The following is a 27,497-nucleotide window of genomic DNA, read 5'->3' as shown; positions in this document are numbered from 1 at the left end:
GAGCTTGCACCAGGGTCAGGTCGGGGAGCCTGACTAGGGCCCATCACCTGCGGATGGAAAACACTGTCCGCTCGTGCAACCCACTCCCTTCCGCGTCTTCTCCCACCTCGCCTGAGCCACTCGCTGTAGTGGCCCTGGAGCCGACCCAGCCAATCGCGGTTGAGCGAAAAGTGAACAAAGGACCAATAGGAGCGCCTTCGTTGCCGCGAGAGGCCCATTGGTTACGTGTGACGGACCAGAGGCGGAAGCCAATGAGTGCGCCCCTTTCAGGCGGCCAATGGGAGGCGGCATCTTGGCAGTTATGAGAAAGTGGCTGCTTCCTGTAGCAAGACTGGGTCAGCGGTTCCAGCCAGAGTCCTCAGGGAAGGGTGAGTGTGGAGAAGGGCACGGGAAGATTGCCCCCCAGAGGTCATCAGGAGGGATGCGGCCGGCGGGAAGCCTGGGACCGGCCGCGCATGGCAGGAGGTGGATAGAAGCACCTACTTCCTCCGTAAGCCTATGCCGGTGGGTCCACACCACTTTGGAGGTTTTGGTCTATGGGGTGCAGCCTTCCTGAGTGCAGACCTCACCCTGACCCCATCTTTTTTTTTTTTTTTTTAATTTTTTTTTAATTCATTTCAGAGAGGAGAGGGAGAGACAGACAGAGAGAAAGAGAGAGAGAGAGAGAGAAAGAGAGAGAGAGAGAGAGAGAGAGGAGAGGAGAGACAGCGAGAGAGAAGGAGGGAGGAGCTGGCAGCATCAACTCCCATATGTGCCTTGACCAGGCAAGCCCAGGGTTTCGAACCAGCGACCTCAGCATTTTCAGGTCAACGCTTTATCCACTGTGCCACCACAGGTCAGGCTGACCCCATCTTGAAAGCTGGGTCTGGTCCCAATGGGGACGAGGAAGGATGGGCATCAAAAGCCCCATTCCCACGATCTTTTCTCAAACGTTAATAGACAATGGTAGCGAACATTTATCAAGGGCCTACTGCATGCCATGCCCTGTGCCAAACCTTCTTCCTGCCTCATCTCACTGAATCCTCCCCACAGTTCTTTGAGGGAGAGACCATTTTCCAGATAAGGAAACAGGATCAGGGAGTGGAGCCGATTCCAGAGGAATCTGACATTATGCTATTACTTCTCCTCTTACCATCACTGTTTGCCTTAAGTCAGTAACATCAGGAGAATGGCTGACAGCCCCTCCCTGGAGATACTGGAGACCTCAGGAGACCTAGTCCCTGGACCTGGCCTTGGAAAAGTCAGGAGCTGGGTAGGGGGGGAGAGAGCTGAACTAAACACCTCCTAGGCTCCAGAGAGTCAGAAGAGCCTGGGTCGCTCATGGGGGTGGATGTGGGAGGCAGGAATATTCGCCTGAAAGAGAAAAAGTGATCGCAAGGATGAAATTAGTAATAGTGATTTTATTATACTTTTGTTTTTGTCATGTTTGTTATTTTTTCAGGCCTCTATCAAGGTCAGTGCTAAACATATGCTTGTGAATATGCAATATTGTGTTGAAATGTCACAACTATCTTTTTTTGTTTGTTTGTTTTTATTTATTTATTTTTTTTTTACAGAGTCAGAGAGAGGGATAGACAGGAACGGAGAGAGATGAGAAGCATCAATCATTAGTTTTTCATTGCGCATTGCAACACCTTAGTTGTTCATTGATTGCTTTCTCATATGTACCTTGACCACGAGCCTTCAGCAGATCAAGTAATCCCTTGCTGGAGCCAGCGATCTTGGGTTCAAGCTGGTGGGCTTTTTGCTCAAACCAGATGAGCCCGTGCTCAAGCTGGCGACCTCAGGGTCTCGAACCTGGGTCCTCTGCTTCCCAGTCCGACGCTTTATCCACTGCGCCACCGCCTGGTCAGGCACAACTGATGCAGCGTTCTCAGCATCTATTATACATTCTCCAGATGGGGCTACTAAGGCCCAGCGTGGCTAAGTCACTGGCCTGAATTGACACAGGGAGTGCTCAGTTTCACTTCCCAAGTCTGTTTGACCACACCTGCCTGCCTGATTATTTTGGGAATAATGCATTCTGAGTAGATCTTTATATTGGTACCAATTTATCCAATAAAAGGGTTGGATGTTGTTATTGTTCATGACAGGTCTAAAAGGTGGGGATACATATCCCAATTCCATCAAATAGATGTGGAAACTGAGGCTCTGGGAGGAGAATTGGGTGCCCAAGGTTATACCAAAGGTGAGTTCAGAATATTCCCTTTGGGATGCGGTCTAAATGGGCAGTAGGTTGAGGTGCTAACAGGGGTTTCCAGGCTGAGGCCTGGGAGACTAATGTGGGATTCTTTCCAAGCCAAGCAGCTGTCAAGAGCATGCCTCTGTGTCATTGGGGGGCCACCGCCAGAGGCAGCAAGCCTGATGGGGATGAAGATCAGCTTATGGCCACCAGAGGAGGCTTGAAGGTGCTTCTGCACTGGGCTGGCCCTGGTGGCAGGGAGCCCTGGGTCACTTTCAGCGAGGTCACACTGACCGCAGAGGAAGTCTGCATTCACATCGCACAAAAAGTCGGTGAGTCCTATGGCAGAGGTGGAGATGCTGGCAACAGTTGAACCCCATTCATCCATCTGTCTTGCCTGTTCATTCAACAGACACCGAGTGAGCGCCTGCTGTGTGCCAGCCCCCAATCACTGCTTTTATAGCACTGATATTCTAATAGGGAAATCAGTAAGAAATATAATAAATAAGAAACCTGTGTAGGAGGAGAGAGATGATGTTGAAAAGTTTTAAACTTAAGGATATAAGGGAGGGAGCCACAGAGATATATGGGGGGGAAATGGGTACCAGGCAGAGGAAACAGCGAATGCAAAGGCCCTGAGGTGAGAACTTGGCAACAACAGCTAGAATGAGGGGAGATAGGAGTAAGTGAGGCAAAGGAGGTGACAATGCAGGTTATGCAGGGCCTTGTGGGCCTCAGGGAGGACTTTGGATTTTACTCCAAGTAAGGTGAGACCATGAGCAAAGGAGGGATGTGACTGGACTCATGTTCACACGTGCTCTCTGGCTGCTATAGGGAAAATCGACTGTGGTGGGTGAGAGAGGGAGCAGGGAGGCCAGGGCCACATGATGTCCTGATGGGAGATGATGGGGAGTTGTCATTTGGGGTCAGGTCTTACATGCCTTATACACCAGAGGGAGGAATTGAGAATTAAGACTTTTTCCTGAGAGCAATAAGGAACCAGGGAATGGCTGGAAGAACCTGCAGTCAATGTGCTCAAGAGTGTAATTTCTTTCACCAGGGGAGGAGGAGGTCTCTTCAAGGGGACTTAGCTTACCTGCTCCTTTCTCCAGGAAGTTCTCTCAAACTCCATTCCTCATGACTGAGTGGGGACCTTCTGGTGGATTTCTGCAATACCTTGTACTTTTCTATCAGTGGCTGGTTCTTTTTTATTGATTATTATTATTATTTTTTTTTTGGAGAGAGAGAGAGAGAGAAGGGGGGTGGGGAAGAGTGGGAAGCATCAAGTCATAGTAGTTGCTTCCCACATATGCCTTGACTGAGCAAGCCCAGGGTCTTGAACTGGCAACCTCAGCTTTCCAGGACAAATGCTTTATCCACTGCACCACCAAAAGTTAGGCAGTGGCTGGTTCTAAACTTAAACAGCTGTGCTGGGTGATGTGAAACTTGTCTTTCAGAGGAAATAGCATGTTCAGAAGCCCAGAGAACCTGATCTATTTGAGGAAGCAAAACATCTTTAAGAGTAACTAGATTGTCAGTTTCAAGAATTTGGAAGGGGGCCTGAGCAGTGGTAGTGTAGTGGATAGAGCGTTGACCTGGAATGTTGAGGTCTTGGGTTTGAAACCCTAAGGTCACCAGCTTGAGTGCAGGCTCCCAGCCTGAGCGCAGGGTCACTGGCTTGGCTGGAGCCCCCTGGTCAAGGCACATATGAGAAGCAATCAATGAACAAGTAAAATGACCCAATTACGAGTTGATGCTTCTAATCTTTCCTGTCTGTCTGTCTCTCTCACACAGAGGGAAAAAAAAGAATTTGGAAGGAGAAGTAGGAATTGAAACCAGAACATAACTATAAGGGTCTAGGTTAAGGTTATTTTGTGATGAGGGTTTGGACTTTCTTGGGGGCAATAGGGAGCCATGGAAGGTTTAAGCCAGAAAATGAAACAGTCAGATTGGCTCTTTAGGAAGTTGTCTCCCAGGGTGGCTTTCTCCTTCTGAGAGAGGCAGTACACTTGGATGCAGTGACTTTGGAGAGCAATTTGTCATCATTTAACATGGTTAAAATGTACGTTCTCTGAAGCCACATAGCTCTACTCCTAGATATTCACCATATAGACACTCTACTCCTGTGTTCCAGGAGAAGCATATGAGAATGTTGAGAGCTGCCTCTTTTATCTTAGTGAAAAAACACAAACCATCTTAAAGTTCCTCTGCAGGTGAATGTACAAATAAATAATAGTATGGTTGAACACTGGAATCCTATAGAGCAGGCGTCCCCAAAGTACGGCCGCAGGCTGCATGTGGCCCCCTGAGACCATTTATCCGGCCCCCTGCCACACTTCTGGAAGGGGCACCTCTTTCATTGGTGGTCAGTGAGAGGAGCACTGTATGTAGCGGCCCTCCAACGGTCTGAGGGACAGTAAACTGGCCCCCTGTGTAAAAAGTTTGGGGACCCCTGCTATAGAGCCACAAAAAGGGAATTTAACCAACTTTACACATACCATCATGTGGCACGAAAAAGGAAATTACAGAAAGATACCTATGATATAATACCACATTTTGAGTTTATAATATTCAAGACTAGATCATAGAAAATATGAAAATGATAAACTTTCAGAAGTATGATTACCTTTTTGTGGGAAGAAAAAGGAGGTGGATGTAGGTGGGGGCTTCAAGTGTACTTTCCAAGTTTTTTTTTCTTCCCCAAGAATATTTATTTATTTATTTATTTATTTTGTATTTTTCTGAAGCTGGAAACAGGGAAGCAGTCAGACAGACTCCTGCATGCTCCCGACCGGGATCCACCCGGCGCACCCACCAGGGGGCGATGCTCTGCCCATCTGGGGCGTCGCTCTGTTGTGACCAGAGCCACTCTAGCGCCTGGAGCAGAGGCCATGGAGCCATCCCCAGTGCCTGGGCCATCTTTGCTCCAATGGAGCCTTGGCTGCAAGAGAAGAGAGAGACAGAGAGGAAGGAGAGGGGGAGGGGTGGAGAAGCAGATGGGCGCGTCTCCTGTGTGCCCTGGCCGGGAATCGAACCCGGGACTTCTGCACGCCAGGCCGACGCTCTACCACTGAGCCAACTGGCCAGGGCCCTAAGTTTTATTTATTCATCTGGTGGCTGGTACTTAGGTGGTTATAAACCTTTTTTTTTTTACCTTTTTTTTTTAATTGGGAGGCAGAGAGACAGACTTCCACCTGTGCCCTAACCGGGATCCACCTGGCAACCCCCATCTGGGGCTGATGTTCTGCCCATCTGGTGCTGCTGCTTCATTGCTCAGCAACCGAGCTATTTTAGCACCTGAGGTGAGGCCCTGGAGCCATCCTCAGTGCCTGGGGCCAATTTGCTCGAATCATTTGAACCTGGCTGGGGGGGGGGGGAGAAAGGGAGAGGGAAGGGTGGAGAAGCAGATGACCACTTCTCCTGTGTGTACTGACCAGGAATCGAACCTGGGACTTCCACATGCCAGGCCTACATTCTGCTGCTGAGCCAACCGGCCAGGACAATTATAAACTATTCTGAAAGGACTATTTTACATAAAAATTTTAAGTGGTTTGTATTTTAAAAATGCCTTGGGTGGTCAGTGAGGGGAATAACAGCAAGTCTGGAGGCTGGACTAGGCTTTTGGATTTGAAGGAGTGGGTGGATCTCAGAGAAATGGAGAATATAAAAAGAGCAGGACTTGTACCAATCTGAAGTGGAGAAGGTAGGAAGAGTTGAGGACAAGGACCAAATCCTGGCTTACAGATCTGGGCAGAGGAGGGCAGGTGTGGGGAGCTCGGATGAGATATATTTGGGACAAGGCATATCTAAGGGGGCTTGTGACATCCATGGGAAGACAGCCAGGAGGTAGTTGGATATGTCTTCCAGGCTGGAGTTCACAGAGAGATCAGAGTAGAGTTGTGTTAATGAGTCTAAGGTAGGTTTTGCTGCAGTAACAAGCAGCTCTCCTTCCCTCCCTCAATTTTTCTGGATTAAGATAATAAAGGTTTACCTAAAACCAAATGCAGGTCAGATGGTTCACCTCTGTGTTTCACCACCTGGCACAAGGAGTCTCCAACAACCCTGGGGCAAGGTAGATAGCAGGAGAGTTTATATCTAGGCCTGCTCACATCCCATGGGCCAGAAACCAATCACATTGCCTCATCCTAGCTGCAAGGGAGGCTGGAAAATGTAGTCCACTATAAGTGTACAGCATGGTCAACATATTGCATTGTTCTCTGTCATGAGGGGAGGAGGCGCAAGGAAGGCTTGTAAAGAGAGACAATGGGTCTGGGGGCCCATGGGGTGATGGCAGCAGATGTTGACTCCTAATATTGTTTCTCCCTATTTCAGGCATCACTCCACCCTGCTTCAATCTCTTTGCCCTCTTTGATGCCCAGGCCCAGGTCTGGCTGCCCCCAAACCATATCCTGGAGGTCTGCAGAGACACAAACCTGACACTGTACTTCCGCATGAGGTGGGTGGCCTGTGGGAAGGCTTGCCCCCTTTTATTCTGTCTTCTCTCCTGAACCACACCTTCCTAGATCTGGTCTAAATCCATACTCAACCCCACCTGTGCTCCCTCTCTTCCTGTAGGTTTTATTTCCGAAACTGGCATGGCACAAATCCTCAGGAGCCAGCTATTTACCGCTGCGGGCCCCCAGGGGCCAAGACTTCATCAGAACAGGCGGAGCAGGGAATGCAACTCCTGGATCCAGCCTCCTTTGAGTACCTCTTTGAGCAGGTGTGAGCAGAGCTGGGAGGTGGGATTGTTTAAGGGAGACTTAGGGGCAGTTGTGGAACCCCCACTTCTTTCCCCAGTTATAGCTAATAGGTTTCAACTCATGCCTTCTAGGATCCTTCTTCTGTCTGAACCAAAGGGTTCTGAGACTCTTAGGACTGCATAGGAAAAAGTGCTATGAGCAATTAGTGATGTCTGCCACAGGCATAGAGTTGGGCAGAGGAGGCATGAATGCTGTATATCTGGCCTTTCCAGAAAATGAGGAGTCCCTTCCCTTCCCTTCCCAAAGTGGTCAGAAACTAGGGAGTGAACAGGTTCTCAGGCCTATCTTTCAGCCTTATTTCCCCATCCACAGGGCAAGCATGAGTTTGTGAATGACGTGGCATCACTGTGGGAGCTGTCAAGTGAGGAGGAGATCCAACAATTTAAGAATGAGAGCCTGGGCATGGCCTTTCTGCACCTCTGCCACCTTGCTCTCTGCCGTGGTGTTCCCTTGGAGAAGGTGGCCAAGAAGATCAGGTGTCTGGGAATGGGGCGGGGACACTGTGTAGGTGGATGGGAATACCCAGGCATCTTGGGGCCAAGGCAGACCTTGCATGCTGGCATACCTTCATTCATTTAACAAACATTTATTGAGTCCCTAGTGTATGCTGACAGTAGTTCTGGTAGCTGAGAACACAACAGTGAACAAGTCAGACAATCCCTGCCCTGTTGGTGCTCACCTGGTGAAGAAGACAGGCAATAAAGAAAATATAAAAGTAAAATGTATAGTGTTTTAGATGGTATGAAAGTGCAGTGGGGGAAATTTCAATAGGAAAAGAGAAAGAAGGAGAATGTCAGGGAGTGAGGGGTGTGTAATTGAAAATTGAGTAGTCAGGGAATTTCTCAAAAGCAGATAATATTCACATTCAAAGATTGAAGGAAGTAAAGGAGGGAGCCATGTGGATATCTGGAAGAAGAATTCTATACAGAGGGAACAACCAGTGCAAAGGTCCTGAGGTTAGACTGTGCCTGGTATGTTGGTGGAAGTGTCGCTAGAGCAAGGTGAGCTTAGAGAACTCCTTAGACTTTAAGGGAAGGGAGGATCTAGTTATGCTCATCTCCATTGCTAAGGGCTGAAGTAATCAGGGCACACTGTCAGGAAGAGGCAGCAGGAAAGCTGGGTCTTTCAGGACCAGCAGTTGTTGTTTTTTGTTTTTGTTTTTTTTTGTATTTTTCTGAAGCTGGAAACGGGGAGAGACAGTCAGACAGACTCCAAAATGCGCCCGACCGGGATCCACCCGGCACGCCCACCAAGGGGCGACGCTCTGCCCACCAGGGGGCAATGCTCTGCCCCTCCGGGGCGTTGCTCTGTTGCGACCAGAGCCACACTAGCGCCTGGGGCAGAGGCCAAGGAGCCATCCCCAGCGCCCGGGCCATCTTTGCTCCAATGGAACCTTGGCTGCGGGAGGGGAAGAGAGAGAGAGAGGAATGAGAGGGGGAGGGGTGGAGAAGCAGACGGGCGCCTCTCCTGTGTGCCCTGGCCGGGAATCGAACCCAGGACTTCTGCACGCCAGGCTGACACTCTACCACTGAGCCAACCGGCCAGGGCATTTTTCTTTTTCTTTTTATTTTTTTTTCTTTTTATTTTTTTTCTTTTTTATTTTTTTTAAAGATTTTATTTATCCATTTTTATTGGAGAGAGAGAGAGGAAAGAGATAGAGAGAACAGGGGGAGGAACAGGAAGTGTCAACTCCCATATGTGCCTTGACCAGGCAAGCCCAGGGTTTTGAACCAGCAACCTCAGCATTCCAGGTCAACGCTTTATCCACTGTGCCACCACAGGTCAGGCTTTTTTATTTTTTTTGTTTTTTGTTTTTGTTGTGTTTTTTTTATAGAGACAGAGTCAGAGAGAGGGATAGATACCGTGACTGCGGGCCTTCAGCAGACCGAGTAACCCCTTGCTCGAGCCAGTGACCTTGGGTCCAAGCTGGTGAGCTTTGCTCAAACCAGATGAGCCCGCACTCAACTAGGCGACCTCGGGGTCTCGAACCTGGGTCCTCCACATCCCAGTCCGATGCTCTATCCACTGCGCCACCGCCCAGTCAGGCAGGACCAGCTGTTCTTTTTTTTTTTTTTTTAAATAAATAAATTTTTATTTTAATGAGGTGACATCAATAAATCAGGGTACATATATTCAAAGAAAACATTTCCAGGTTATCTTGTCATTTAGTTCTGTTGCATACCCATCACCTAAAGAGAGATCGTCCTCCATCACCCTCTATCCAGTTTTCTTTGTACCCCTCCCCCTCCCCATCCCCTCTCCCTTCTCCCCTCCCCCCACCCCCACCCCCGTACCCACCCCACACCTGTCCATGTCTCTTAGTCTCATTTTTATGTCCCACCAATGTATGGAATCCTGCAGTTCTTGTTTTTTTCTGATTCACTTACTTCACTCCGCATAATGTTATCAAGATTCCACCATTCTGCTGTAAGTGATCCGATGTCATCATTTCTCCTAGCTGAATAGTATACCCTGGTGTATATGTGCCCCATCTTCTTTATCCAGTCTTCTATTTTTTTTTTACAGTGATTAAAAGCCTTTAAGCAAACTCTTGGCCAGTACAGCAAGAATCCATAAAAGAGTAGTGTCCTTAACATGTTCACCAAGTCCAAGTTGGCCCCATCACCATGCCAAATTCCTGAAAAATGCAACCCAACCACAGTTCAGTCTGTTAGGAGCTGTCACAGGGAGCAGGAGTCCAGGAAAAGTCCACATCCAGGAAAAGTCCTCATGGCTCTGGAATTGTTGTCACCATTCTATACTTTGCAGCTCATGTCCAAGTCCCAATGACCGCTGCTTCTAGCTGGTAATGATTCAGGTAGACTGGAAAGGACCAGCAGTTCTTAAAGCACATATTTTTCAGTTCGTCATGTTATCACTCTGGAAGACTAGGGCTGTGATAGCAAACAGGATGCTGGGAAGCCAGAGGAGGCAGCCTATTCAGTCTGGAGGTCCGAGAACACTTCCCAGGGCAGATGGTATTTCTGCTAAGACCTGAAAGTTGAGTCTGCTTTTATTTGGCTTTATCCAGATGTGGCCTGTGTTGTCAAAACATTCTAGGCAGAAGTAGCAGCCTATAGAAAGGACCAGAGGCAGAAGGTGGCAAAGCCTATTTCCAAGGAAACTGAATTTGGAATATGGTTGCTCAAGTGCAGGAGTTGGCAAAGCACTAGCCAAGGGGCCTTTTTCCCAGGGCAGAAGGGAGCCCTGGAAGGTTTGGAAGTGGGGGCAGAAGGCAACTAGGACCTCAAGCATTAGGATCCCTGTAGTCAAGGGGCGGGAGAGAAGGCTTAGGACATAGAGACTGAGACTTAGAAACCTGTAATTTAGGGGGCTATACTAGTAGTTGTATCAAGGCAGGTGATGGGGAGATGGGGTTAGAGGGCAAGGCTCTGTGAAGAGCAGATGGGGCTCCCAGAGTTGTACCTTTTGTTGACGATTGTAATACTAATGGTAAATACAATAGTGACTTTAGTAATTGTAATAGCTGAAACTGACATAGTATTTATTATTCTGTCATCAGCCCACTAGGTGAGCACTGTTTCTACCCATTTTTCAGATAAATAGGCAGAGCCCTTTAGAGCTTAATATAAGGAAGTTGCCCAAGAGCTGAGATTTCAGCTCCATAGTCCCCTTCTGAGCTCTTTGCCTCAGTCCCGATTCCACCCAGCCTCCCTGTGCTGGCCCTTTTATCACAATTCTCTCCACCTCATGACAGCCTGCTTATTTTCTAGATGAGACAGCTGACGTTCAGAGAGGTTAAGTCATTTATCCCGTGTCAGCTGTAACCCAGACCCCTAACCAGCCCGTCCTGATGATCTCATCTCCACAGCTTCAAGGACTGTATCCCGCGCTCCTTCCGGCAGCAGATCCGGCAGCACAATGCGTTCACACGGCTCCGCCTGCGGATCATCTTCTGCAGGTTCCTGCGGGCCTTCCAGCCAGGCTGCCTGTCCCAGCAGCTCGTCATGGTCAAGTACCTGGCCACACTTGAGCGTCTGGCACCCCGCTTCGGTACAGAGAGTGTGCCTGTGTGCCACCTAGAGCTGCTAGCCCAGGACGTGGGGGAGCCATGCTCCATACAGGACAGTGGACAGGCCCCTGGGGACCTTGAGCCCAAGTCTGTGGTCAAACCCCCCACCCACGAGGTACTAGTGACTGGCACTGGTGGCATCCAGTGGCGGCCAGTACAGAGAGAGGTGAGTTGGGCGCCTCTTCCATCTGGGGGTCCAGGTGGGGTTGGGCAGGGGCTTCTATTCAACCTTGGCTTTGGTCTCTGAGGGGGGCTGTGGTGAGCCCTTTTCCCACATGACTCTAGGGTGTGTCCTGTTCCCTGAAGTCTGTTTCTTGGGGAGTGTTCTCTGCCTGCCTCCTGGCGACCTGATTTCTGGGGTTGGCACCTCTGGTAACCCTTTTGGACTTTAGGGATGAGAGGGCTAGGATTCTCCTCTCTGCCTTCCCTGAGGTTCCAGCTTCTGGCATGTATATCTCTTGGGGGTGAGTCCCCTGTTCCACCTGTGACACCATGATTCAAAGGTGAAGGGTACTTGAGATTTCCTTGTCCCTCCAGCTCCAGCCTGTCCACATGGGGATTGTTTGGGGGACTAATCAGGCATAGCCCTGCTCAAACCAACCTCTGCACATGCTGGGTTTCCAGGGTCCCAATGGTGGTAATGGTGGCAGCAGCAGGAATACTATTGCTGGCTTATCTGGGAAGAAAGCCAAGGCCCAAGAGTTGGGCACTCAACCCATGGATAGGCCGCAGGAGGCGCCATGGGCCTACTTCTGTGACTTCCAGGACATCACTCATGTGGTACTAAGAGAACGCCATGTCAGCATCCACTGTCAGGACAAATGCCTGGTGGGACCTGAGACTGGGGGCTGGGCAGAGGGCCGGGCTAGGGGGCATCTCCAGCCTGCGACACCTGCCTGACATCCCATGACCTATAGGAGCTGACTCTGCCTTCTCGGGCCATCGCCCTGTCCTTGGTCTCACTAGTGGATGGCTATTTCCGCCTGACAGCTGACTCGAGCCACTACTTATGCCACGAGGTGGCTCCTCCACGGCTGGTGATGAGTATCCAGGATGGTATCCATGGACCCCTGCTGTAAGTGCCCTGAAGGGAGGCTGGGTGGCATGGGCATGCCAACTAGACCCTGAGCTCTAGAGATTGTAGGGCTCAAACGAGATGTGTACACATGTTTGTGTGCATTCATTTCTCAGTGTGTGCCTGCATGTGTGCATGCATTTATGTCTCATGTACCTGTGAATGTGTGCATATGTGTTTGCCTATGTGAGCATGCATTATGTAAGTATTCACTCATACTACCATGTATATCCATTCATATCTAAGTGTGCTTGTGTGAGTGCGTATGTGCATGCATGTGTGTTCATCTGTGTGTACTTATATGGAAGTGCATCTACATGTGCGCTTGTGTGTGTCCATGCATGTGAGTGTGGCACCAGGGGTGATAGAGGGAGAGAGGGTGTCTGCAGTAGAATGGGTGGCATGTCTTGATGAGAGTGCCCGAGTTTGGGACTGTTGCCATGCATGTCTGGATGTTTAACAGCCCATTTGGCATGTGGCAGTGTCACTGCTCCTGTGACTGTGACTCATGTGATGGGACGGGCGATTTTTGTGAGGCGTTCATACAAACGTGGTGGCCAGTCAGAAATATGTGTGGGTGTTTACACCCCTAAAGGTGTGTGTTGTCCTGGTACTTTGGGTCACTGAGTGATTCCATTTGAACTTGTAGGGTAGAGAATATGAAGTATCAGTGCTTATGTGGTGATCATATGCCTCTGTGGCCGCCCTGCGTGCTGCCAGTTCATGGTTTGTGACTATCCACTTATCTTGTCTTTGGTTCTGTGCCTTGGAGCCCTTGTTCTACCTATAACACTGGGATTGCCCCTGGGGGTTTCTAAGAGTTCTGACCCCTCTGAGTCTGGTGTCTACACCAGAGAAGGGGCAAGTAGCCACAGCTCACAAGTGCTGTGCTGTGCTTTGTCACAGAAGGTGTGTGCCACTCGTACAGATGCTGTGGGCCATGTTAGTGTGTGTCTTAGTCTGTTCAAGCTGCTATAACAGAATACCATAGAGTAGGTGGTTTAGAAACAACATTTATGTCTCAGTTCTGAAGGCCAGAAGTCGAAGTTCAAGGTACCAGCAAAGCTGGTGTCTGGTAAGGGCTCACTTCCTGGTTCAAGGTTCAAGACAGCTATCTTCTGTGTCCTCAAATGGTAGAAGGGGCAAAGGAGCTCTTTGGGGCCCATTTTATAAGGCATTAGTCCCATTCCTGAGGGTTTTACCATCATGACTTAATCACTTTCCAAAGGCCCCACCTCCTAGTACCATCAGATTGGGGGTTAGGGCTTCAACATATGGATTTTAGGAGGACATAGACAGTCTGTAGCAGCATGTGAGCCACCACATATGCTGGTGTCTGGGTCTGTGTTGCCGTGTTGCCTTGTAAAACCTGTGTGTGCTCATGCTGGTTGTCACCTCTGTCTCTGGGATGTTGATGCCCCTGCACTGCCACTGGGTAAGCAGCTGTGTCTGTGATCATTGTCCTTTGGATGTGTGATAGACTGTCCATTGAGTGTCACCCTCTGAGTGTCTATGTCTGGGTGTGTGCCCGTCAGCATTTGACAGCTGTTCCTATCTCTTTTTGCATCACTATGTCAGTGATGGTGTCTGACAGTTGTTACGCATGAGTGTATACCTGTATGTCTATGTGCATTGCTGTATGTGACAGTGTTATAGCTGTGTGTGTGTGTCCCAGACTCAGTATCACTACATAAGCAGATATGTCTGACATTTGTCCCAGCTACAAGTGTGTCTCCTGGGCAGGCATTGGTGTCCTTGTTGCTGGGTGGGGGTCCAGCAGTGTCCCCTAACACTGTTCCCTTGTCCCCCACAGGGAACCATTTGTGCTGGCCAAGCTGCAGCAGGAGGATGGCCTATATCTCATCCACTGGAGCATCAGCCACTTCAGCCGCCTCATCCTCACGGTGGCCCAGCGGGACCAGGTGGGCCTAGGGTGGGGGCTTGGGCTTGGGCTGGGTACACTCCCTGCCTAGACCCCTGTTCACCACCCTAATTCGGCCACCCTCCCCAGGCACAGGGCGTGCAGCGTTTGCGCCTGCGGAAGTTCCCCATCGACCTGCATGCAGGGACCTTCAGGCTGGAGAGCTGGGACCGGTCCTTCCCCAGTATGCGGGAGCTGCGGGCCACCCTACAGGGCTGCTCACTGCGGGTCGATGACAACTGCTTCTCCCTGCTCCACTGCTGCCTGCCACAGCCAGGAGGTATGACGGGGCCACAGGGTGGGGTGGCAGCTCCACCCCCCGTGCCAGCCCTCAGTGACTTTGCTTCTGCCTCCAGAGATCTCCAACCTCATCATCATGCGGGGGCCTCAGACCAGGACCAGGTCTAGGTCTCTGAGCCTCAGCCAGCTCAGATTCCACCGAGTCTGCCAAGATGACATCACCCAAGTGTGTGTGGGCATGCTGCCCCTCCGGGTTTGGGGGAAATGGGAGGGCAGTCACTAGCCATGGTCATGGAGATGTTCCCTGCCATGTTCCCCCAGCTGTCCCACTTGGGCCAGGGCACAAGGACCAATGTGTATGAGGGCCTCATGCGAGTTGGGGGCGGCAGCCCTGAGGAGGACCAGTCTGATGGTGGGGACCCCACCTTGCCCAACGGGGGCCAGGGGCAGGAGCTACGTGTGGTGCTGAAGGTGCTAGACCCCAGTCACCATGACATCGCCCTGGTGAGTGAGTGCAGCCAGGGGCCGTGGGAGGGGGCAGGCTGTGCAGCCACCTGACCTGGCCTGTCTGTACAGGCCTTCTATGAGACGGCCAGCCTCATGAGCCAGGTTTCACACGTGCACCTGACCTTCGTCTACGGTATCTGCGTGTATGGCTTCAAAAGTGAGTATACCCCAGCACATGCTCCTCACCATTTACAGGCTGACCCCTCTGACTTGTACCCACTTGCTGGGCTGTACCCCAACCCTTGACTATATGCCAACTCATTGCAGCTCAACCTCTGACTGAACCCTGACCATTACCTGCACTCCAACCCTTGACTACAACCTGACTACATCCCACCCTTTCCACCCAGATACCTGTACAACCCAGCCCCTGTTGGGTACCCCAGCTCTCCCAGACCTAGCTCCTGCCCCACCCACTACCCCTACCCCTACTCTGTGTGTAACTGAAAACTCCTTGCACAGGACAACTCCAGCTAGGCCCCAGAACATGAACCCATGTGTCCATCTCTTCTTTCCCCTGATGCTGGCCTACACCTTGACCCTGCATACCTTCCACCCTGAGCACCCCAACCCTGTGGGATCCTAGATCATTTATGCCCCAACTTCAAGCTATACACCTCCCACCTCCACTTGTCTGCATTTACTTGCAGGTCCCCAGACCCATCCTCACCTTTGTCACTGACATGGCAGCTGACTCTATGCCCCAGACTCACCCTGGACCCATTTGACCCTGCCTCACCTTGTACCCACTCAGTCTACTCTCCATCTCGCATTTATTCTCTCCCCAAAGTCGCTCTCAAGCTCCCCCACACGCCTTTGCCCCACAGATTTAACGTTCATAGTCCCAGCCCCCATGTTCTTTCCCTGGCGCCCTGGAGGGTGGAGGCAGGTGGGCAACCCCTACAGCAGCTGGCCTTTGCAGATATCATGGTGACAGAGTATGTGGAGCATGGACCCCTGGACATGTGGCTGCGGCAAAAGAGGGGCCATGTGCCTGTGGCCTGGAAGGTGACAGTGGCCCAGCAGCTGGCCAGTGCCCTCAGCTACCTGGTATGTGGCCTGTGAGCAAGTCAGTAGGGTAGGGAGGTCTCAACATATCCTTTAGTTCACACACTGGCCCTGGGAGGTCTTTCCACAAACTGCCTCTGCTCACATATCCATGAGCAGAGGAGGCTCCCTTTGCCCCCAAATAATACTTAACTCCTCCACTTGGTGTCTGAGGCCCTAGAGCAGGGGTCGGGAACCTATGGCTTGCGAGCCAGATGTGGCTCTTTTGATGGCTGCATCTGGCTCGCAGACAAATCTTTAATAAAAAAAATAATAACATTAAAAATATAAAACATTCTCATGTATTACAATCCATTCATTTCCTACCACTCATGTTCATGGTTGCGGGTGGCTGGAGCCAATCACAGTTGTTCTCTGGAACAACACCAAATTTTTTTTTTTAATTTTTTTTGTTTATTTATTTATTTTACAGAGACAGAGAGAGAGTCAGAGAGAGGGATAGATAGGGACAGACAGGCAGGAACAGAGAGATGAGAAGCATCAATTATTAGTTTTTTCGTTGCGACACCTTAGTTGTTCATTGATTGCTTTCTCATATGTGCCTTGACCGTGGGCCTTCAGCAGACCGAGCAACCCACTGCTTGAGCCAGCGACCTTGGGTCCAAGCTGGTGAGCTTTGCTCAAACCAGATGAGCCCGCGCTCAAGCTGGAGACCTCAGGGTCTCGAACCTGGGTCCTTCCACATCCCAGTCCGATGCTCTACCCACTGTGCCACCGCCTGGTTAGGCGGGACAACACCAAATTTTTATTGGATAATGTGTAACGAACACGGATCGTTCGTTGTATGGCTCTCACGGAATTACATTTTAAAATATGTGGCGTTCATGGCTCTCTCAGCCAAAAAGTTTCCCGACCCCTCCCCTAGAGAGCCTAGCCTAGGCTGCCTCTTGACACTGTTTTGCCATTTACTCCCAGCTCCTCCTGGTCTAGTCACCCCAGTTTTCAAAGCATCCACTATGTGCCAGGCTGTCATAGGCCATAGGGACACACAAAAAACAACACAGACAGAAGTGTCTATCCTTTGGGAAGTCAGCATTTTTAGTTGGAAGGAATAAAGAAAAGATAATAAGTATGTTATATAATATATTATTAATTGAGAGGTGGGCAGGCAGAGAGATTCCTGCGTGCTCCCTGACCGGGACCTACCAGGCACGCCCCCTACAGGGTGATGGTCTACCCTTCTGGGGCCATTGCTTTATTGCTCAGCAACTGAGTCATTTTAGCACCTAACACAAAGCCAATGAGCCATCCTCAGAGCCCCGGGGCCAACATGCTCAAACTAATTAGCCATGGCAGCAGGAGGGGAAGGAAGAGAGAGGGAGAGAGGAAGGTAAAAAGAAGGAGTAGGGGTGGGGTAGAGAAGCAGATGGTCACTTCTCCTGTGTGCCCTGACCAGGAATCGAACCTGGAACATCCACATGACTGGATGATGCTCTACCACTGAGCCAACCAGCCAGGGCCTATAAAATATTAGAAGGTAATAAGAACCATGGGGAGATAGCAGGAGTGGAGTTAAAGAGTTGTTACAAGTTGGGGAAGAGGTGAAGTTTTAAATAGATGGGTTGGGAAAAGATGATTCCCCAGTGCATCCCAGGCAGAGAGAACAAACAGTGCAAAGGCCCTGGGGAAAGAGTGTGCTTGGCATGAGTTTGAGGACAGCAATGGGGTCCTTTGGCCTTTTGTCCCAGGCCAAGAGCCTTGACCAGCTCTGGGAGAATGGGAAGAACCCACTGGGCACCTACTTGTGTCCAGTCACAATGACAGTCTATTGGAATCCCAATGATGACCATGACTATCTTTGTCACATAGGCTGTCCCTTGAGATGGGGTAGGGACATGGTCTGTAGGCCCCTAGTGGTCATGCCCCCTCTCCTTCCTACCCCAGGAGGATAAGAGCCTGGTTCATGGTAATGTGTGTGGCCGGAACATCCTGCTAGCACGTCTGGGACTGGCGGAGGGCACCAGCCCATTCATCAAACTAAGCGACCCTGGTGTGGGCCTGGGTGCGCTCTCCAAAGAGGGTGAGGACTGCGACAAGGTTGGGCATGGGGATGGGCTTATCTCACTCTTTTCACCCTTGGTGACCTCTGGCCCTGGCCCCCAGAGCGAGTAGAGCGGGTCCCCTGGATGGCCCCCGAGTGCCTGTCTGGCAGGGCCAGCAGCCTAAGCACTGCCGCTGACAAGTGGGGCTTTGGTGCCACCCTCCTGGAGATCTGCTTTGATGGAGAGGCACCCCTGCAGGACCGCAGCCCCTCTGAGGTACAGTGATGGTGACTCTTGGGCCCTTCCCACAAAGTGACCAGCACCTCCAGGAGTTTAGAGGGCACATTCAGGGTCCAGAGCTGTCCCCCCTCTAGCCTATGTCCTTAAATATGTTGTTTCGTCTCTTTGGGGCTCTATTGAGTTATCTGTCAGTTGGGGTTAACTGTAGTCCCAACCTCAAAGGTCATTGTGGCACATAGCAAATAAGTGACTGCTTCAGTTTTAGGCACAGTGACTAGGGCAGTGATGGGTGAAGCACAGGCTGTAAGGGGAAGGGGTCCCAGGGGATGCCCCTGTCCTGACAGAGGTTGTCAGGCAAGGTTTCCCAGAGGAAAGTTTAATCTAAGTGCAGAAATACTACAGTGGCCCAGGCTAGGGAAGGGTAGCCTAGGCACAGCTTATGCAAAGGCCTAGAGGCTTTAGTGCTTTCAGGGAGCTGCATCTGCAGAGCTTCCTGGCAGCAGAGGTAGGTAGAAGCCAGTACAGGAAGAGCTAATTGTGAGCTGCTCCACACAGCAGAACCTCCTGGACTTGGGTTCAAGACCTGGCTCTGTGACAGCAGGCAAGTCAGCTTCCCTTTGCTGAATCTCAGTTGCTTCATCTGTAAACGGAGATAACAGAACAAGGATCTGGCTGGTTGATCTCTGCTCCTCTGGGGGTTTAACTCTTTCTTGGGGAAGGAGTATTGGGAGAATGGGATCACTGACTCTTTAGGTCTCCTTCCCCACAGAAAGAGTACTTCTACCGGAAGCAGCATCAACTGCCTGAACCCTCATGCCCAGAGCTGGCCACACTCACCAGCCAGTGCCTGACCTATGAGCCAGCCCAGAGGCCCTCCTTTCGCACCATCCTTCGTGACCTCACTCACCTTCAGCCCCAAAGTGAGCCCCAACTCACTGCTGGGACCTAGGGGCAGGAGGACAGGATGGGATCCCTGTTGACACAGGCACAGTGCCCCCAAGGTCCCCGTACAGTGGCTCAGGGTGTGTGCCGGATTCTAATTCACTTGAGCAGATGAGGGGAATGTCCCAAGTTCTTAATCGTCTGCTTGGGACAGCCACAACTTCTCTGGCTGAGTTCGACCCTTACTATTCGTTTGTCTCTCTTGATGAAGAGTTTGTACACTTTACCTAGTCTCAGAACATCCTAGGAGTCAGTTTAATGCTGCCCACTCAGCATTTTGGACCAGAAGTAGAATTTCCCAGCTATTACAGAAAGTTTCCTGATCTCTGGGTTGGAAGTTGGGGGAAACAGTCACCTGCTTTCTGTGCCCCAGAGTATGGACCTGCTGGGTGGGGGGTCATGGTCCTGCCTCACCCACTGTTGCTCTTCCAGATCTTATTGAAGTCCTGAATGTGAACCCAGTCTTGCCAGCATCAGACCCCACTGTTTTCCACAAGCGCTATTTGAAAAAGGTCCGGAATCTAGGTGAGGTAAGGACCTGGAGGGCCTGTGGAGGTGTCTGGCTGTTAGAAAGAGACCTGTCTAAAGGCAGGGCCCAGGGAGATGGGCTTGGGGCTGACCATCCTACATCTTGGCCAGGGTCACTTTGGCAAGGTCAGTCTGTACTGCTATGACCCGACCAACGAAGGCACTGGCGAGATGGTGGCAGTGAAGGCTCTAAAGGCGGACTGTAGCCCCCAGCTCCGTGCTGGCTGGAGGCGGGAGATCGACATCTTGCGCACACTCTACCATGAGCACATTGTCATGTACAAGGGCTGCTGTGAGGACCAAGGTGGGCAGGACCAGCAAGTCCATTGGGCTTGGCCAGTTAGAGCTTCTTAATCCCAGTTTGTAGGTGTAGAGGGGCTGCCTCCTTTCCATACCCACCCCCAGCTCTGCTAGGGCCAGGATGGGCCGGAGCCACTCTTGGCTCCTTCCTCCGACTAGGGATGGGTTTCAGGATGGATCCACTCCACCTGGGGACTAGGCCTAGTGTGGGCATGTCTTGGCCTTTTCTCCCTACCTTGGGGTGGGGGAACTGAAGGGCTCAGGGTGGGCAGCTCTCAGCCCCTGCCTCTGTTGCACTTAGGTGAGAAGTCAGTGCAGCTTGTCATGGAGTACATGCCCCTGGGCAGCCTCCGAGACTACCTGCCCCGGCACAGCCACAGCGTGGGGCTAGCCCAGCTGCTGCTGTTCGCCCAGCAGATTTGTGAGGTAGGCTGGCCCACTCCTGCTCCAAAACTGCCTCTTCCTCTTTGGCTTGGCCTGAGTGTCCCATGCCTTTGCTTTCCGGCCCAGCTCTGGCCCAGCTCTCAATATGTGCCCCTTCAGCCTGTCATCTGGCCACACCCATGCCAGCCTGGTCCCCAACCTCTCTAGTTATCACTTCTGAGACTCCCTCTGCTCACTGGGCCATGCCCAATTCACCAGCCCCATGCCCAGGGTCCCCTCTGTAACCCCTCCTTTGCTGTTCGGCTCTGCTCCCTTTTGCTGGACTCCACCTGCTATCCTGCCAGGTCCCTCAAGCCTACCCTGACACCTTCCCCACTGCCCAGCCATCCTGGTCACAGCTCCTCAGGCCCTGCCTTGGCCCACTGGTCATGACTCACCCCACCCCTTCCGCAGGGCATGGCCTACTTGCACATGCAGCACTATGTCCACCGAGACCTGGCTGCCCGCAATGTGCTGCTGGACAACGACAGACTGGTCAAGATCGGGGACTTTGGCTTAGCCAAGGCTGTGCCTGAAGGCCATGACTACTACCGTGTGTGCGAGGATGGGGACAGCCCAGTGTTCTGGTGACCAGGCAAAACCCAGCCAGAGCTGAGTGGGGTTGCCAGGGTCATCTGGAGCAGACAGGGTGGAAGTGGATGCTGGGGTCTCACATGACAGGGCTTGGTCTCAGTGAAACTGCTCCCCATTAAGGATGGGGCCCTAATTAGGGCCAGAGAGCTCCAAAGCCCCAGTTAAGGACTCCATCCTGGTCTGGCCCAAGGCCTGACTGTCCTCTTTCCACAGGTATGCCCCTGAGTGCCTGAAGGAGTATAAGTTCTATTATGCATCTGATGTCTGGTCCTTTGGAGTCACCATGTATGAACTGCTGACCTACTGTGACTCTAGCCAAAGCCCTCCATCGGTGAGAGCCAGGCCTGCACTCCCACCCCATACTAAAGGATTTAGAAAAGCATCCATTTAATTCCCAGCTCCCCCTGTTTAGCAACTGCTTAATCCACCTGAGCCTCACAGTCCCAATCTGTAAAAGGGGCTACTTCCAATGCCAGGGGCTTTGATTGTGACAGAAACCCCACTCAAATAGGAACAGCTTATTCTACTACACTGCTCACAAAAATTAGGGGATCAAGGAACATGCAGATACTCCAGTACTTTCAGCCTTCTGTATAGTGCATTTTCACCAAAAAAAGAAAAGTTGGTTTTGTATCTCATTTGCATAATTGAACAACTCTCTTTGACTTGTCTGTTTGCTTTTCTGATCTTCTTGTTTAATAAAAAAAAAAAAAAAAAATCAAATGCTGCCTGACCAAGCTGTGGTGCAGTGGATGGAGCATCGGACTGGGACGCAGAGGACCCAGGTTCGAAACCCCGAGGTCGCCAGCTTGAGCCCAAGGTCGCTGGCTTGAGCAAGGGGTCACTCACTCTGCTGTAGCCTCCAGGTTAGGGCACATATGAGAAAGCAATCAATGAACAGCTAAGATGCTTCAAAAAAGAATTGATGCTTCTCATCTCTCTCCTTTCCTGTCTGCCCCTGTCTGTTCCTCTCTGTCTGTCTCTGTCACACACAATAAATAAATAAAATGCTTTTTTTATCACTTCATATTCATTTTGAAATATCCCCTAATTTTTGTGAGCAGTATATTTACAAATTCCAGGGGAGAGTTGGGACACAGCTTAACCTAGACCTTCATGTTATGAATCTTATTTTCTCCATCCCTTAGCTCTTCTGTTCTCTGTGCTAGCATCTCAGGCAGGCCTCCTCTCTTGTGGCAACAGCCCCACACCCTACCCTGCCCTCCCGGCACCCATTCCCCCCAGATGAGGGGGAAAAAGATCCTTCTCTTCCCTTAATTCTCAGGACTGAGTGCCCCAGCTTGGGTCACGTGTCCTCCTGGAAGACAATCACTGTATCCATAGGCTACAGTATTGGCCTGGCCAGCTCTGGGGGAGGAGCCAAGAGAATGTTTCGGGTTTATTCCCAAAGTAAATCAGAGTTCCTTTATAGGAGAAAAAAGATCCTGGACAGGTTAACAGCTTGCTGGGATGCTTAATAACAACAGCAAACACCTGACTCGGACTTATTCTATGAATATGAGTTTATGTAACTTTCACATCCCAGGTGATTGACGTTTTCACCCCATTTTATAGATGAGAAAGCTGAAGCCTATAGAATTGAGATCCTAAGTCCAAAGTTATGCAGCTGAGAAGTGGTACAGGCAGGGCTAGACCCCCTGTAGTAGCACTGTAAGCTCCTGACCTCTACCTAGGCAGACCTGCTTGTTGAAGACTTATCTTGTTTCTTCTGTAGAAATTCATTGAGCTCATAGGCCTCACCCAGGGGCAGATGACAGTACTGAGGCTCACGGAGCTGCTGGAACAAGGGGAGAGGCTGCCACGGCCAGAGAAATGTCCCTATGAGGTGAGATTTCCCTCCTTTCCCCTGTCCCCACCCTCAGACTGTGGACAGAGCAGTGACCACAGCCCCAGTTTTTCTCCCCCAGATCTATCTCCTCATGAAGAACTGCTGGGAAGCGGAAGCCTCATTTCGCCCAAATTTCCAGAATCTCATACCCATCCTGAAAACAGTCCATGAGAAATACCGGGGCCAGGCCCCCTCAGTGTTCAGTGTCTGCTGAAGCCTGTCAGCTGCTTTGCTCTGGGAATCGGAGCCAGTAGACACCACAGAGGGCCTCCCACTTCCACCCCTGGGGAAAGTGGGTGCATTACTCCGAGACCCCAGGTCTGTGACCCAACTTTCCTCGTCTTCATCTTCTCAGACGGCTGTAACAGAATACTCCAGACTGGGTGGCTTAAAAACAACAGAAATTTATTTCTCACAGTTCTGGGGACTGGAAGTCCAAGATCAAGATGCCAGCATGGTTCCGTTTGGGCGAAGGTCCTCTTTCTGGTTCCTAGCCTGTGTCTTCTCACTGTGTCTTCACAAGGTGGAAGGGGACAAGGGATCTTTCTGGAATCTCTTTTATAAGGGCCCTAATCCCATTCATGCGGGACCTGTGCACTCCTAAGACCCACCTCCTAATACTATCACATTGGGCATTTGGAGTTCAACATCTGAATCATGAGGGGACACAAACTTTCAAACCATAGAAACTTCCAGTCATGAACCTGACACAGGCTCTGAAGGGATCCAGGACAAACAGCTAATCGGGCCTTCATTCCAATCTTTATACCTTCCCCCAGCTCCAACCCTTAAGCCATCCATCTCCACTAGCTAGTTTTAAACTCTTATTTCCTGTCCTGGAGGCTGTAGTCCTTGGGTCCTTGTTCAGCAAGTTTCTGCTTTTCTGGGGACTGTGGCAACTGCAAGGCACTACTGAAGAAGCCAGATTCAACTGTTCAACCTGTATCACATCTAAATCACTAGCTAACAATCAGACCAGTGCCAGGAACCTACAAGGTGCTCAATAATTACTTGTTAAATATACCAGCAAAAAATTGGGAAGGCTACATGCCACATTGATAAGACTGCCAGTTTTACCCTTTCCTCCCTGTGTGACCTCAGGTAAGTGACTTTCCCTCTCTGGGCCTCAGTTCTCAACTATGAACTGGGGATGGTCATGCTTGCTACCTTGGAGGACTAATGTAAAGAGCTATGAGATTGTGTATAATGCTTAGCTGAGAGATATAAAAACAACTAATAAATATTTGATATTGTTAATCTGGTGTTTACCAAAATGTTTCTACTTAAAATTATTTTTATTTATTTATTCATGTTAGAGAAGAGAGAGGAGGGGGGAGGAGCAGGAAGCGTCAACTCCCATATGTGCCTTGACCAGGCAAGCCCAGGGTTTTGAACCGGCGATGTCAGCGTTCCAGGTTGACGCTTGATCCACTGCACCACCACGGGTCAGGCCAAAGTGTTTCTACTTAAAAGATGTACTTGAGATGGGTTATGTATCAACCACATTGTGAAAAGCAGTTAATAATTTGCTTTCCCATAGGACTTCTTAAGATCTTACACATTGGGCCCTGGCCGGTTGGCTCAGCGGTAGAGCATCGGCCTGGTGTGCGGAGGACCCGGGTTCGATTCCCGGCCAGGGCACATAGGCAAGCGCCCATTTGCTTCTCCACCCCCCCCCCTTCCTCTCTGTCTCTCTCTTCCCCTCCCGCAGCCAAGGCTCCATTGGAGTAAAGATGGCCCGGGCGCTGGGGATGGCTCCTTGGCCTCTGCCCCAGGCGCTAGAGTGGCTCTGGTCGCAACAGAGCGACGCCCCCTGGTGGGCAGAGTGTCGCCCCTGGTGGGCGTGCCGGGTGGATCCCGGTCGGGTGCATGTGGGAGTCTGTCTGACTGTCTCTCCCCGTTTCCAGCTTCAGAAAAAAAATACAAAAAAAAAAAAAAGATCTTACACATTGAAGCTCTCTTGAATGGACAACTCCACATAATGTTTTTCAAAATTAAATATTCATTATGATTATGTTATATTTTGGGGGAGCCTGGAGTATAGGTAATGTTGACATAGCAGTGAAATGTCTCCTATCAGCCACCACTGTCACTTCCCTGGAAGGAACTAATATCATCTGGTTTTCTATTTTTGCTTCCAGAGACAATTTATCCACATACAAAGAAATCTGTACACATATTATGCTTTCCTATCTTTTCCAAAAATAGTAGCATATGCAACTGTATACAGCTCTAGTCTGTATCATTGTTCTTTTTTCCTCTCTATAATAGGTCTTGGAGATGGTCTTACATATCCAGACATACAGTATTTTCCTTGTTCTATTTTGTGGTTATGTTAGAGATCCTGCTGGGGTTCATGTAGTTATTTCTAACCCTTTCTTGTGTCCATGACACTGCTGTGTCATGTAGCAGGTAAGCACATCGTTTCACCCACATTCAAGGCCATCTGTAGGTATATTCACAGGAATAGCTGCTTGCAGGATCTAGCCTGATAATTGGGAAAGAGACGCTGCCACTAGAATATGTTTCGGTATTTGATAGGGTAGATCTCTCCTTTTTTTTTTTTTTAATTCAAAATTATTGGCCCTGGACAGTTGGCTCAGTACATAGAGCATCGGCCCGGTGTATGGACTTTTTGGATTCAATTCCCAGTCAGGGCACTCAAGAGAAGCAACCATCTGCTCCTCTCCCCCTCCCCCTTCTCCTTTGCTCCTTCTCCTCCTGCAGCCAGTGGCTTGATTGGTTTGACTGTTAGCCTCAGGTGCTGAGGATGGCTTGATTGGTCCCAGAGCATCAGCCTCAGGCACTAAAAGTAGCTGGGTTGATTCAAGCATCAGCCTGAGATGGGATTGCCTGGTGGATCCTAGTCAGGGTGCATGTGGAAGTCTGTCTCACTATCTCCCCTCCTCTCCCTTAAAAAATTATCTTGGCCTATTTTTATGCAGCTACTTTAAAATATATATATTTTTCTATTGATTTGAGAGACATGGGAGAAAGAAGAAAGAGAAGGAGGAGCATCAACTTGCTGTTCCAATTAGTTGTGCATTCACTAATTGCCTCTCATACGTGCCCTGACCAGGGGATCAAACCCATGACCTTGGTGTACCAGGACAATGCTCCATCTACTGCAGCACCCATCCAGGATCAGCCTGTGAATTTTCTTTTCTTTTTTGGGGGGGGAGAGGAAGAGAGAGACAGACAGACAGGAAAGGAGAGAGATGAGTAGAATCAACTCGTAGTTTCATCACTTTTAGTTCTTTATTGATTAGTTCTCATACGTGTCTTGACCAGAGGGGCTTCAGCCAAGCCAGGACCCCTGCTCAAGCCAGCGACCTTGAGCTCAAGCCAGTGACCTTTGAGCTCAAGCCAGAACCATTGGATCATGTGTATGATCCCACGCTCAAGCCAGCAGCCCTGCACTCAAGCTGTGCTCAAGCTGAATGAACCCACTCAAGCCAGCAACCTTGGGGTTTCGAACCTGGGACCTCAGCTATCCACTGCACCACCACCGGTTGGTCAGGCAGCCTGTGAATGTTTCTATTTCCCTAATTGTCTCTTAAATATTTGGTGTTCATTTATTTAGTTTGTTCAAATAAAAATCCAGACAAATATGCTGCATTTGGGTAAGGGCTAGCTCTTTTTATCCCCCTTGCAACATATTTTTTGAAGAAACAAAGTTATTTATCCCGTAGACTTTACCAGTCTGATGTCACCGTTGTGGTGTGGTTCTGATGCATTGCTCTTTCTTCATCTTGACAACAGAAGATTAGGTTCAGTTTCTGTTTTTTGGCAAGTCTTTCACAGAGGCCGTTGTACCCCCCCCCTTTTTTTTTTTTTTGTATTTTTCTGAAGCTAGAAATGGGGAGAGACAGTCAGACAGACTCCCGCATGCGCCCAACCAGGATCCACCCGGCACGCCCACCAGGGGACGACGCTCTGCCCACCAGGGGGCGATGCTCTGCCCCTCCGGGGCGTCACTCTGTCGCAACCAGAGCCACTCTAGTGCCTGGGGCAGAGGCCAAGGAGCCATCCCCAGCGCCTGGGCCATCTTTGCTCCAATGGAGCCTCAGCTGCAGGAGGGGAAGAGAGAGACAGAGAGGAAGGAGAGGGGGAGGAGTGGAGAAGCAGATGGGTGCTTCTCCTGTGTGCCCTGGCCGGAAATCGAACCTGGGACTTCTGCACGCCAGGCCGACGCTCTACCACTGAGCCAACCGGCCAGGGCCCGTTGTACCCTCTTAACAGAAGGCACTCAAGATCTGCTTGTCCCTCCTTTTTTGACATGAGTACCCACCCAGACCCACTGGGGATGCAGTTTTTATTTTCCAGTATTTCATTCTGAAAAATTACAAACATACAGAAAAGTTGGAAGAATAGTACAGTGAACACCTTAGATCCCACAATTACTATGTTGTTAAATTTACTTTGTCACACTGTATCTCCATCTATCTCTTCATTCCTGGGCCATGAATCCATTCATGGCTTGGATACAAATCAAAATAAGTAGATGTGGTATTTGTGTATGTGTGTTGAAATATACATAATATAAAATTTTACCATTTTAACCATTTTTAAATATACTACTCAGTGGCATTCAACACATTCATAATGTTGTGTAACCAACTTCACTATGGATTTACAGACTGTCCCCATTCTATACTTTTTTTTTCAGATTTTATTTATTGATTTTAGAGAAAAGAGAGAGAGAGAGAGAAAGGTGAGGTGGGAGGAGGAACAGGAAACATCAACTCATAGTTGCTTCTTGTATGTGCCTTGACTGGGCATGCCTAGGATTTTGAACAGGCAACCTTAGCATTGCAGACACCACCTTACCCACTGCGCCACCACAGGTC

At 50.1% G+C, this 27,497-nt stretch overlaps 1 protein-coding gene across 13 annotated transcripts; it reads left to right on the top strand.

Moving 5' to 3' along the window:
• Positions 1-291: 291 nt before the first annotated feature.
• On the top strand, positions 292-23,904 carry TYK2 (tyrosine kinase 2). 13 transcript variants are annotated; one of them, XM_066273091.1, is made up of 27 exons: positions 292-368; positions 622-660; positions 695-835; positions 2,094-2,188; positions 2,305-2,514; positions 6,515-6,638; positions 6,758-6,905; positions 7,258-7,421; positions 10,778-11,144; positions 11,603-11,806; positions 11,896-12,053; positions 13,867-13,975; positions 14,065-14,254; positions 14,331-14,440; positions 14,536-14,718; positions 14,791-14,878; positions 15,644-15,771; positions 17,674-17,809; positions 17,893-18,047; positions 18,781-18,931; positions 19,386-19,483; positions 19,593-19,785; positions 20,083-20,207; positions 20,619-20,791; positions 21,012-21,129; positions 22,534-22,644; positions 22,727-23,904. In XM_066273091.1, exons 3-27 carry the CDS (start codon positions 750-752, stop codon positions 22,859-22,861), a joined length of 3,759 nt encoding a protein of 1,252 aa, XP_066129188.1. In that variant the 5' UTR covers positions 292-368; positions 622-660; positions 695-749; the 3' UTR covers positions 22,862-23,904. The 13 variants fall into 13 exon arrangements, 12 of the variants coding, with proteins under 12 accessions (XP_066129188.1, XP_066129215.1, XP_066129232.1 ...); XM_066273118.1 differs by lacking the exons at positions 622-660; positions 695-835 and having other exon boundaries at positions 326-368; positions 2,300-2,514; XM_066273135.1 differs by lacking the exons at positions 622-660; positions 695-835 and having other exon boundaries at positions 332-368; positions 2,308-2,514.
• Positions 23,905-27,497: the final 3,593 nt, after the last annotated feature.

The sequence above is a fragment of the Saccopteryx bilineata genome, chromosome 1 (genome assembly GCF_036850765.1).
Source record: "Saccopteryx bilineata isolate mSacBil1 chromosome 1, mSacBil1_pri_phased_curated, whole genome shotgun sequence".
Lineage (NCBI taxonomy): Eukaryota > Metazoa > Chordata > Mammalia > Chiroptera > Emballonuridae > Saccopteryx > Saccopteryx bilineata.
This window is presented reverse-complemented; position numbering and strand designations above follow the sequence as displayed.

Bases quoted from the DNA above. Each gene is read 5' to 3' on its own strand.
- TYK2 (XM_066273091.1), top strand. From the start codon at position 750: ATGTGCCTTGACCAGGCAAGCCCAGGGTTTCGAACCAGCGACCTCAGC. The intron at 836-2,093 runs GTCAGGCTGACC...TGTTCATGACAG, and splicing joins TATCCACTGTGCCACCACAG to GTCTAAAAGGTGGGGATACA. The intron at 6,639-6,757 runs GTGGGTGGCCTG...CTCTTCCTGTAG, and splicing joins ACACTGTACTTCCGCATGAG to GTTTTATTTCCGAAACTGGC.